The sequence below is a fragment of the Triticum aestivum genome, chromosome 3D (genome assembly GCF_018294505.1).
Source record: "Triticum aestivum cultivar Chinese Spring chromosome 3D, IWGSC CS RefSeq v2.1, whole genome shotgun sequence".
In the NCBI taxonomy this organism is placed as follows: domain Eukaryota; kingdom Viridiplantae; phylum Streptophyta; class Magnoliopsida; order Poales; family Poaceae; genus Triticum; species Triticum aestivum.
Genome location: NC_057802.1, coordinates 589,740,814 through 589,752,949, shown reverse-complemented (window position 1 = coordinate 589,752,949; position 12,136 = coordinate 589,740,814). Strand labels below are relative to the sequence as shown.

Here is a 12,136-nt window from a genome sequence, read left to right as displayed (position 1 = left end):
TTACAGTGCCCTTATACGTGTTTTTAAGGATCAACTTTTAAGGGGTCTGCCAGATACGCTCTATAAGGTGAAGCCGCAGCAGGCGGTAAAAAACAACACTCCCGGTCATTTGCTCCGCACGAATCTCGGAGCAAGCAGAGCCACCGATCCGCGACGCACTGGCCACGGCACCGATAAAATGCCAGGGGAGCCGAGGGAAAGCCACCGGGTAGCGCCTGTCCGCCCGGTTCCAAAGCCAAGAACAGAACTCCACCACCACCGGGGAGAGAGAGAGAGGCCACGAGGAGGAGGAGGAGGAGGAGGAGATAAAGGGGAAATCATGGAGGCGATTTGCTGTGGAGATTCGGGTGCGTGATCTGGTCGGATCCCGCTTTCCCGGGAAGAGCAGAGGAGAACGGCCGTGGCGGTGGTGCCGGTGATGTGGTGGGTGCTGCCATGCCATCCCATGCTAGTGTGAATCAATGATGCCCGCCCCCGCCTATATCCTCCCCGTAGCCCCCCCTCCCTGCCCCGAGTTGCCGCATTAGCCACCAAAGCAGCACTCCCCCGTCTCACCTCCCACCTCTCCAATCCAAGCCTCCCTCCGGCGGTGGCGACGACGCAGAGACCGGCGAGATCCTACTCTGTCTCTGTCTGAGCGGGAGCAGAGGAAGAAAGATTGGGAGGTGCTCCGTGCGGATTGGCTCGGTCCCTCTGGTTCTTGCTCCGCCCGCCCGCGCGCCATGACGGTGGTCGACGCCGAGGCCCGGTTCCACGTGCTGGCGGTGGACGACAGCGTCATCGACCGGAAGCTCATCGAGATGCTGCTCAGGACCTCCTCCTACCAAGGTGCCCAACCAACCTCGCCCAGATTGCTCTCCCCTCCGTTGAAATTTGCCTCTTCTTTTCTCCGCTGTTCGTTCCCAAATCTCACGGCCGGATTCTGTTCTTGGGAGCCGGCGCGTGCAGTCACCACGGTGGACTCCGGGAGCAAGGCGCTGGAGGTCCTGGGATTGAGGGACGAGGGCGACGACTCCTCATCCTCATCCCCAACCTCCTCCTCCGCCCCTGCCCACCACCAGGTACTAGTACGACTAGCAATCAGTTGACTCCGTTCATCTTTCTTGCGTTTGGATTGTTATTTTAAGAGAATTTGATGGATGATTCCCCGTTCTTGCGCCATGGAATGAGATCTGAACAAGCCATGTGCTCCTCTCAACTTTTTGTCGCAGGAGGTGGGCGTGAATTTGATCATCACTGACTACTGCATGCCCGGCATGACAGGATACGATCTGCTGAGGAGGGTCAAGGTAAAAGAATTCGCAGAGCCCTTTTTAATCCCAGCATTCATTCATCCATCCATTCATTCCCACATCTCGGTCTCAAAAAGTTTCTGCTTAATTCTTGGTGTGCAGGGGTCATCTTCATTGAAGGACATTCCAGTGGTGATCATGTCGTCTGAGAATGTGCCTGCCAGGATCAGCAGGTCAGCCAGCACCATAACCTCCCTCCCTCACCCCCTCCCTACATGAATGCTCTGCTCCGCCCCTACTTTTTACCATGGTTGATCTAGTACTAGTAGGTCATGGAATCGGCGTGTTGTAGTAGTAAATGGGAATGATTTGGTTTTCAATGTTTGGGTGTCTGCCTGCGTCTGGTTTTAACAGTGCAGTACATGGTCCTTTTATGTACTGTATGATGAGATGGGCGTAGGGGGAAGGAGCTGTGGTGGGGAACAGAAGGAATATCTTGCCATCATAGAGTAGCAGTTCTTGCTTAAAGGAGTAGTTGAATGGCCAGTGGATATCAATTAATATGGAGGTGCAAGGAGGCCTCTTCAGATTTTGGGATTGGTTTTCTTTTTAAACAGCATCAAAGATTTGCAACTTTTCCTTCCACCCTCAATTTGCAACTTTGGGAGTAGGAGTGAAAAGGCTAGCCACCAGCTCATTCATTCATTCATTCATCCAGAAATAGGCTGTCTAGCAGTTTGGCACTGCTACTAGCTCTAAAACTTCTTCCGGAAGAAGACATTTTCTAGAAAAAAAATTGATTCAAACCGTAGAAAATGTGTTTTTCAACGCTCTCATTTCCTGCAATACTACCTAATAAAAGTTTCCGCAAACCTCCAAATAGTTGCTGAAATAACGTGGTCATAGAATCCAAGCACGAAAGATTTGGCCCCTCGCATGTGAACAATAGCATTGGCGATACGATATGACAAGTGGAGAAAAAGCGGAGGAATTCGCCCCCGCAACAGTCGCGTTGATGTTGTCGCAACGGCAACGCAACGGGGCGGCCATGAATGCCGGGTGTTTTCATGCGTAGATTGCATATCCCGGTGACAACGACCCAAAGCATTTTAAGAGAAAACATGTTGCTGTCATCATCAGTGCCCGCCTTGTGGTGGTGGTGGTGGGTGGTCAAGATCTCACACAATCTTTTCATGCTCGACCCAAAGATTTGTTGTGAAAAAGAAATGTTGTTCTGAAAATTTCTGTGGCCACTTGGCTGCTGCTGCTAGTGGTCAAGAGGGGAAAAAAAGGAACACTTGGGTGGCAGAACAAAAGGGGTAGCATTAAAGAAGGTCATTGGGCGTGGGCCTGGAAACCCTAAAGACCGTATCTTTTGCTTGTCCGGGCAAAGATCTCTGACATGTACCGCTGGTGTGTCCTTCCCTTTGAGTGATGTGATCGCATACGGAGCAGGAAAAGAATAGTCGCTGTCATGCGTTGGAAGCAATGTTTCGTTTTATTCCGTGTACAGTTCATGCAGTAAATCTTGTTTGTTGGTGTGCTGAAGAATGAATGCATTTTTCAGGTGCTTGGAGGACGGCGCGGAGGAGTTCTTCCTCAAGCCCGTGAAGCTGGCTGACATGAAGAAGCTCAAGTCCCACCTGGTCCGGCGGAAGCAGCCCCAGCTCCAGCCGCCGCAGCCACAAGAGAAGCCGCAGCAGCAGCAGAAGGCAGAGCTAGCGCCAACAGAGCTGGTGGAGGAAGTGGCAGCGGAAGTGACGGCCACCGGAATCACGAGTGACTGCGGCGGCGGCAGCAGGAAGAGGAAGGCGGCGATGATGGAGCAGGACGGGACGACGAACGCGAGCCTCTCCGGGGGCAGCGGCGGCCTGGCGGTGGAGACCTGAATCCTCAAGAAAACTGAACACACGGCCCCAACACCAGAGGTCGTCCGTCTGCAATTTTTTGGGGTTTACTTGCTCTCGTATGGAAGAATCATCATCGTCATGGCTAATTGTAGCTCCTGGTCCTGGGTGTGGGTGGGCGAGTAAAATATTTACTTAGTTCTAAGTGAAGAACTAGAGAAAAAGGTCATTAATTACATACTACCTTCACACTAGTAGCTGAATTTTGGTGTGCTCAGGAAGGAAGGAGCAGGGGAGGGGAGTGGGGGTGAAAAGTGAAACCAAGTTGTAGATAATGCTGCCGGCCGCCGCGGCGCCCGCCCTGGATGATGATGATGATTCTAAGACTAATTTTATGGCTTATTTATTCTGACCACTGTTCTCTACTTGCGCTACTGAAACTCGGTGATGGACCAAGGAAAAACTGATCGAAATGTTACGCTGACAGGCCAATTGGTCAGCTAAAGCTCTCCCTAACAGCATGGTTAATATTATAGCCAGCTGCTGGCTATAAGCTAGTGTCATGTCATCTACAGCCCATCTTATAGTCAATATGTACAATAGTAGATAAAAAAACATACTACTTTTTTTATTATGTGCCTAGGAGCACGTGCTAGAGCTGGCTCTTCCCGAAGAGCCCGCTTACCTTCTCTTTTCTCGAATTAAGCAGAAATATATTACTTTATTCTTTATAGCCCGCTGACTCAGCTTTATTGTACTTGCTTTAAGCTGTACTAACTTACGCAATACTACAAGTTGTAGTAAAAAATTGGAGTACTTCGAATTTTAAGGTGTCGCACGTACGGCGTGTGCTGGCGCTGCGTTGTTGCTGGGCGTCGCGGCGGGTGGGTGGCGGCACGTTGCATTATGCTATTTGAGGCATGGAAGGAAGCAACTTGGGCAGGGCAGCGAGCGGTGGTTGGAGGTTGGGGCAGGCAGGCAGGATCGCCCGGGATCGGCATCCACATGGCTATAATATTGTCTCCAGATCTTCATCCGATCGCCTCCAGCGATAGAAAAAGGTGCCGTCGCCAGCGCACGCACACGCCTCCTCGCCTAGCCTCCTCCCTCCCGATGCCCTCTGGCAACTTGCCTTGCCTCCAACGAGGAAGGCGTCGTGGAGTTAAAATACAGCCTCGCAAATTCGCTTTGCATCCTTGTACACGCATTGACGTAAAATGTAACTTTTGTGCGCTGCGATTTGACAACTTAGAGCATCTACAACCATGGACACCAAATTCGACTCCTCAAACGCCCGCTAGTAGTGACCGGTCACGTCTCATACTTTCTCCTATTCTCCTATGCATCTGAGTACATCATATTTCATCCGTTAGATCCATACAAAGCAAGAAATCCTACGTTCTACGTAAATCACACCAGTCTAACCTACTCCCTTCGTCTTTATGTAATTCGCATATTAACTTTGGCTTAAGTTAAACTTTATAAACTTTGGCTAGGTTTATACAAAAAATTATTAACATCGACAATACCAAATCAAATACCATTAGAATCATCATTCAATAAATTTGCATACCATATATATTTGTTAGTGAAAGTTTTGATTGTTTTCCATAAACTTGGTCAACCTATATAAAGTTTGACTTAGGCCAAAAACCAATATGCGGAGTTAATAAAAAGGAAGGGAGTACACTTTATTGTCGGAGATGTCCACGGTCTCTGTCTTGGGCGCCGGGTAGATGGGCGCGTAGGAGGGCTCCAACTCCTTCTCATCCATATAGGCAAGCATTTCGTCGATGTTCTCTTCCAGCTCCGCCTGGAGGATACAATGGTTGGCCTCCGCCTCTACCTCCGACCGGAGGGAATCAAGGATTGCCAGCTGCTTCGCCTGCAGATCCACACCCGTTGCATCCACCACCTACTCCAAATCCACCATGTTCGGAGGTGCCCCCGTGGCGGTCCGGGCTTCGCATCTTTCTCGGATCTGCTCAAGGAGCTGCAGCTGGCCCCTGACGCTAGATAAGGGTAGCTCCTGACTCGTCAGCGTGGTGCCATGGCTACTTGATTGTGGTGGCAGATGGCTAGCGGGTGGCAAGTGAAATGTGGAGGTGGACGGCGATTGGAAAGTGGCGGTGGCGGAAGGGATGGGAGGAAATGCGGATGGGTATGGTTTTGGTGCCGGTGTCCGCCTTATATAGCCGGGCTAGGGGCCTCGCGTGGCGCGTCGAACCGCCGACACTCGGCGTCATCGGTCCGTTGAAGGAGACGAGCTTCGGACCGTTGGGTTTCGAAGTGTTTTTCTGTGATACCCGCATGCCAGTCTGACGTGGCTAACGCGCTCGGTCCTGCCTGGGCCACCCCATATCCGCTCTAGAGTTGGGCTGGTGATGGATGCTGGTAAGCCTGAACGTTTGAGGCGTCCGACTGTAGATGCTCTTAGGAGAGAATCCATCAGGATTATGGTTAAGGCTTTTGTGCTGATAATTGTTTTAGCGTGCGCTGGCTTGGGAACAGTCGCCGATGTTTTGCCGTGGGATTATCAATTACTCGTCATGCATCATGCATGGCCATGATCAACTCCTCGAGTCAACGTGTGAAAGGATGTTTTTAAAGTCTGGTCCGCCTGGTCCCACAGTTGAGTCAAATACGTGGACCACCCTTTACATTCGTTCCAAAGACGTTCTAGAAACCGTGAGTGTATCCAAACTTTCCGTAACTTTAAACCCGTCACTGGCAAAGACCGTAGCATGTTGGAAAATATGCCAATGTGTTGGGGCCGGTTCCCGAGTGGATGATCGTGTGATTCGGAGCGCGCAAAATGCCGGAGGAGATCCATCGATGGGGGGTCATGGAGTGAGGTGTCGGGGAGGAAGGAGACCCAAAGAGCCAACTAGATCGGAGCGGCGTGGTACAAAAGCGAATGGAAATAAAATAGTAACCCCATGCCGCGGTGCGACTGACCGAGTGGTGATTAGCAGAGGAGGTGTGTCACTGGCCTGACCCAGAGATTTGCTTCCTTGTGCCCCTTTTAGGCCTCCTTTGTTTAAAGAAATCTTGTAGGAATTTCATAGGATAGAATTTTTATAGAAAAAATTTCTTTAGAGCTCTTTGGTTTATAGGAATGGAATTCTATTTCTATGGAGAATTCTTCCTATCTTTCACATTTCATAGGAAAATAAACATTAGCCTAGACTTAATGGAAAAAACCCTATGATGTGAATCAAAGGGCATCTCCTTTCCTATTCCTACTCATAGGATTTGAGATACATGTCATCTTATTTCCTATGACTTTTCTATTCCTATTATTTTCCTACCCTATGAATCAAATTGCTGGCCTGCCCGGGTTTCCAATCGATCGGCAAGTCAGTCGACAGCGGGTGCAATCTGCTCGGGGTCGGGGGAATGGGAAATGATGCGGATGGATCCCTTTGCCTGCCTGCTGGGGTCGCGACAGTTTCGCTTTGCTTCATGTGCGGCTCAATGGCCGTGGATCAGTGCATGCGGATGCGGCGGAGCAGAGACGACGACAGGTGGCCGGAGGAACTAGTACAGTTATTCCGGTGGATGAACAATGCTTGTACGTACTACTCCCTCTGTCCTAAAATATAAGAACGTTTTTAACACTACACTAATGTTAAAAACGTTCTTATATTATGGGACTAAGGGAGTACTTTTTATGAAAAACATTGAAATGTGAAAGAAAGATGCGGTTGGACTATGTACCTCGGCAAAGTAATTTTTACCGGTGCCGGGATCTAGCGGCGACGTACAACCCAATAGGGTACTCTCACATCCTGAAATATTTCAATACAGTAGCATGTATTTGATTTTTTTCTTAGCTTTAAGTGTTGGTATATTTCTCTTGTGGACCCCACCATTGGCAGGCATGCATGGTCCTTTACTTCCTTTTTTTTCTGACCAACAAAGCCATCCTTTTGTTCCACCCATGCCAATATATTTTTGTTTCTGAAATAATTTATATATTTGAACTCCTCGCACAAAGACCTTTAGAACAAGATCAATCTTGGATATATTTCAAACACGTTTAATTTCCAATGTTTCAATTAACATATTTCACTCAATATATTTTGTGCGGAACTGCTTATTTCAATGTTTGAAACTGATTTTTTTTTTGTGATCAGTGAAATACGTTTCAATTTTCACATATACGTAGTGAAACTAGTTTTTATATCTATTTTTGAAATGAGTGAAATTAGTCTAAGCGAGTGTAATTCGTTTTTTTGATAATTCTAATGTATTTTCTGAAACTAGTGAAAAGTAAAATCTACATTTTGTAAACGAGTGTAGTGTGTTTTCTGAAATGAGTGAACTAAGTTATTTAGAGAAAGTGAAATATAGCCATTTTTTGTTGTGAAACGGCTTTTTCAATGGAGTAACTATGATTTATTTTTCTGAAACTAGTGATATCTATCTTTTGTAATGAGTGTAATCAGTTTTTTGAAACAAGTGAAATATAATATTTCAATTGAGCGACTGTAATGTGTTTTCTGAAATGAGTGAAATGAGTTCTTTGAAAAAAGTGAAATATATCTTTTTGGTGTGAAACGGCTTTTTCAATGTGTTAAACTGATATTTCTGCTGAGTGAAATATGTTTCAATATTTTTTTCATAAATACCAAGTGAAATTAGTTTTTGAGATATATTTTGTAATCAGTGAAATTAGTTTTCCAAATCAGTGAAATGCGTTGTTTCAAATTTGTGAAATCAGTTTTGTAATGAGTTCCATATTCCAGTTTGTGAAAATGAGCAAAACCTTAGAAAAAACTTTTATGAAATAGTGAAACAGTTTAGTGTTTTATGAAAGTGATTTCAGAGATAATTGAAACATATGAAATAAAAGATATTTCAAACATATCCGAAATTGATCTTGTCAAGGTCTTCTCACCATGAATTCAAATATACAAAAAGTTTCAATAATGGACATTTGATTCAAAAGATATGAGTCATTAAAAATATGAGGATGAAAATAAAATGCATGTCATATATATGGCATGAATGTATGCATGCGTGCATGCACCTTTCTCTCCACTCTAACTCTCTCTCTTCTGTAAAAGCTAATAATATCTCACACCAGTACATGTATTGCTATGTGTAGTTTGATATTTGAAAATAGAGTATAAAACCTGCACGGATTCTGATGAAAGCGACGGACGGTGGATTGCCTACCAATACATCCCGGCACGGGTAAAGTTACTTATTCGTTTGTACTCCTCGTAAAGATGTGATATTTCCTCCCTCTACTATGCTATAGCGGTGCATGTATTCTGCGATTTGATTTGACGGACCGAACCAAGCAAAGCTGGTTAATCCAAACGAGCCAGCCACCTTGCCGAAAATTTACTCTGTTGGGCAAGGTAATCCGCACCAGGCACGTACTTTTTCTGTTTCTTTTTAGTCTGCATATAAGATTTAGTCAAAGTCAAACTTTGTAAGTTTGACCAACTTTGTAAAAACAAATATCAACATCTACAATACTAAACCTATATGGTATGAAAACTAATTTCATGATGCATCTAACAATATTGATTTTATATTGTGAATCTCAATATTTTTTTCTATAAACTTAGTCAAAGTTAACAAAGTTTGACTTTGACCAAATCTTATATGCAGACGAAAAAGAAACGGAGGGAGTACTGCGCGCGGCGACTTTGTCAATGTGGTCAAAACCGCGGTCGAACATTGTGCAGGCGAGGAGTTTTATGGGACATCGTGCGGTGATGCGTCGACCAAATCGTCGGCTCCACCAACAGAGAGATCTGGTAGTACGATCGATTCCAGAAACATGGTGGGACTGGCTGATGAGGACATAGACCTGGGGTAAGGTAATAGGCCTGACCTATACGTCCTATCCAAGGTCACTGTCTTAGAAGCAAAGAAGCTCAAGAGACAACAGGGAGGGCCCAACAAAGGTGTCGAGTGCAATCCACTCGACCTACCTTAGGTCACTCGACCACTCGATTATTCGACCCTGCAAGAATCCATTCGACCTATTTGAAGATCAGGAGTCATCCAGAACAACAACGGGCAGGCGTCCACTCTGTAGTCTTTAAGGCCATTAAGGCATTTAAGGTTGGCGTTACCAGTAACGCCACCTCTTTATGTACATTGAACTCTTGGTAACGGAGGATGGCCGGGGTCCTGGCGCACTATATATAAGCCACCCTCCTCCTCTGTCACAAGGGTTCGCACCCCCTGTAACACACACACACACGCATAATCCAGTCGACCGCCTCCGGGCACCGAGACGTAGGGCTATTACTTCCTCCGCGAAGGGCCTGAACTCGTAAAACTCGTGTGTACAACTTCACCATAGCTAGGATCTTGCCTCCTCATACCTACCCCCCATTCTACTGTTAGTCTTAGATCCACGACAGTTGGCCCCCCCGTGGGGCAGGCGTCTTAGCGACTTTTTGGTAAAGTTGCGATTTTTTCTGATTCCCATCGTCATGGTTTCCGGCGGAGGAATGGCTGAGGGCCGCGAGATCCGTCTCGGCGCGCTCGTTTTCGTCGCCGACGACTCCGCCTGGCTTCAAGAGGCTCCACTCGACGTCGAGGCGCTCCCCGTCCGCGGGGCGACGCACTTTCGCGCGTGCGTCCGCGGCGTCCTTCTTCGGCAGCCGTCGACTCAGTATCCGTCGGCTCCTGTGGCGTCCTCGCTCCCCGCTCTTCGCCGGCGCAAGCATTCCGGTCGGTCGCGGCTCCAGCGGTGGGTGAGGCATGCGGTGGCCCGCCAGTCGGCCACCCCACAAGTCGCGGCAATCGAGCCCGACGAAACTCTCTACGGCCTGTTCGACTGGCTCCGTCGAGACCGCGTCCGAGTGCGACAGCAGTGACCCCGCGGCGGAAGTCTTGATGGTCAATGGACCATGCAGTCCTCCTGGCTTCCTCCGCGGCGACGGTGGTGATGGCGGTGGCGATCCGTCGCGCGCTCACGAGGAGTACCACCCGAGCCTCTTTCTTCGCAGTAGAGGGAAGAGCTCCGCCGCCGCAATATGGATGCACTTCACACTCCTATCGTTGGAAAAACCCCCGAGGCCCGGGCCTTGGAGGAGGTGCGTCTGGCCAACTTGGCTGAGCGCACTCGACTGGAGAACCTCCAGCACGCACTCGACGAGCGTGCTCGGCAGCGGATTCCTGAGTCCAGTCGACGACAACTTTTTCCACCTCCAACTCAGGTATACTGAACTCCGATTCAGAATCTCACAGCTGTAGCCCGAATAGCAGAGTCGATTCAGCCTTCCCAGTCGGAAGCTGGCAGAGGTTTGATGCAGATCCGGGCTTTACTCCGGGCAGCGGGAGAGCAGAACACAGCAGTATCTCAGTCGCGGAATAGGATTCATAGCATATTTGTGATGGCAGACACAGTTCAATCGGCCCACAGCCCAAGATCGCCCCCGCGGCGTGAGGGACGTGGAGACCGGCGAGATCAGTACAAAAAGAGCAGTATGGTCATCGACTCGACCACGATGACTGTCATCGAGTGCCCACGCCTCCCCCGAGGAGTGGGTCATATGTGCCTCGGCAACACGATGACAGACGCCCTCACAGTGGCGGGAGAAGAATTCCAGTCGACCCCAGGGAACCGGGCTTTCACGCGAGATCGATTCTCGTTCAAGGTCTGGTTGACAGGAACAGAGCACACAGAGAAGGCCATGACAGTGATTATCCGACTGGCAACAGAGTGCACGTTTCAGGTCCAGAGTGTTTCAGCAGAGCCATCAGGGCTGCAGTGATTCCTCCCAACTTCAGGTTGGCGACTGGAGTCAATAAGTTCACTGGTGAGTCCAAGCCTGACACTCGGCTTGAGGACTACCGTGTGGCTGTACAGTTCGGTGGCGGCAATGATGAAGTGGCCATGAAGCACCTTCCTCTGATGTTGGAAGGCTCGGCCAGAGCATGGTTGAATCAGTTAGCACCTGGCAGCATATATAGTTGGAAGGAACTTGCCCGAGTGTTTGTTAGAACCTTTGAAGGTACATGCAAACAACCAGCAGGGTTAACAGAATTGCAGTCCTGTGTGCAAAATACGAATGAGACCTTGAGAGATTATATCCAGAGATGGATCAGATTGCACCATATAGAGGAGAATGTGTGTCAGATCACCAAGCAGTTTGTGCCTTCAAGGAGGGTGTTAAGTATCGAGAGTTGAATCTGAAATTCGGTCGGACAGGGGATATGTCCCTGACTCGGATGATGGAGATTGCCACCAAGTACGCTAATGGTGAAGAGGAAGACCGACTCCGGAGTGGCAAACACAAAACAGTCGCCCAAGAAACCGGAGGAGGGAATTCCAGTCGGAAACAGAAACGCAAGGCCGAACCGGCGGCTCCTGGTGAAGCTTTAGTTGTGGCTCAAGGAAAGTTCAAGGGGAAGCCCAAAGGGCCCTGGAACCCCAAGAAAGTGAATGATCAAGATGGAAATGATGTGTTGGATTTACCGTGCCACATTCAACACCAAAAAAGATGAAGAGGGTAATCTCATTTACCCTAAACACACCACTCGACAGCGTCGGCTCCTGATCCAGCAGTTCCGAGAGAAACAACCCAAAGAGAAGGAAAAGGAGTCAGACAAAGGTGATGATAAGGAAGAAGAAGATGATGGTTTTCCCAACGTCAATTCCACTCTGATGATTTTTGCTGATGTTGAAAGCAAAAGTCGACTGAAAGTTATCAACAGAGAAGTGAACATGGTTGCTCCAGCAACACCAAGTTATTTGAAGTGGTCCCAGACTGCCATCACATTCGACCAGTCTGACCATCCAGCACGTATAGCCACCCCTGGGAGGCAAGCTTTGGTGGTCGACCCAGTTGTTGAAGGCACTCGACTGACTAAAGTGCTAATGGATGGTGGTAGTGGCCTGAACATTCTTTATGCTGAAACCTTGAAGGGAATGGGCATTCCTATGTCCAAGCTTAGTGAAAGAAATAAAAGTTTCCATGGCGTTATACCTGGAAACAAGGCTGAATCACTCGGCCAGATCGCTCTTGATGTGGTTTTCGGTGATTCCAAGAATTACCGCAAGGAAAAGTTAACATTTGA

General features: G+C 48.3%; 1 protein-coding gene across 2 annotated transcripts; it reads left to right on the top strand.

Moving 5' to 3' along the window:
• Positions 1–212: 212 nt before the first annotated feature.
• LOC123080746 (two-component response regulator ORR4) lies at positions 213–3,481 on the top strand. 2 transcript variants are annotated; one of them, XM_044503681.1, is made up of 5 exons: positions 213–828; positions 949–1,061; positions 1,212–1,289; positions 1,395–1,465; positions 2,800–3,481. In XM_044503681.1, the coding sequence occupies exons 1-5, from the start codon at positions 723–725 to the stop codon at positions 3,119–3,121; spliced, it is 690 nt and encodes a 229-aa protein (XP_044359616.1). In that variant the 5' UTR covers positions 213–722; the 3' UTR covers positions 3,122–3,481. The 2 variants fall into 2 exon arrangements, with proteins under 2 accessions (XP_044359616.1, XP_044359615.1); XM_044503680.1 differs by having other exon boundaries at positions 1,212–1,465.
• Positions 3,482–12,136: the final 8,655 nt, after the last annotated feature.

Bases quoted from the DNA above. Each gene is read 5' to 3' on its own strand.
- LOC123080746 (XM_044503680.1), top strand. From the start codon at position 723: ATGACGGTGGTCGACGCCGAGGCCCGGTTCCACGTGCTGGCGGTGGAC. The intron at 829-948 runs GTGCCCAACCAA...CGGCGCGTGCAG, and splicing joins CAGGACCTCCTCCTACCAAG to TCACCACGGTGGACTCCGGG. The intron at 1,466-2,799 runs GTCAGCCAGCAC...TGCATTTTTCAG, and splicing joins GTGCCTGCCAGGATCAGCAG to GTGCTTGGAGGACGGCGCGG.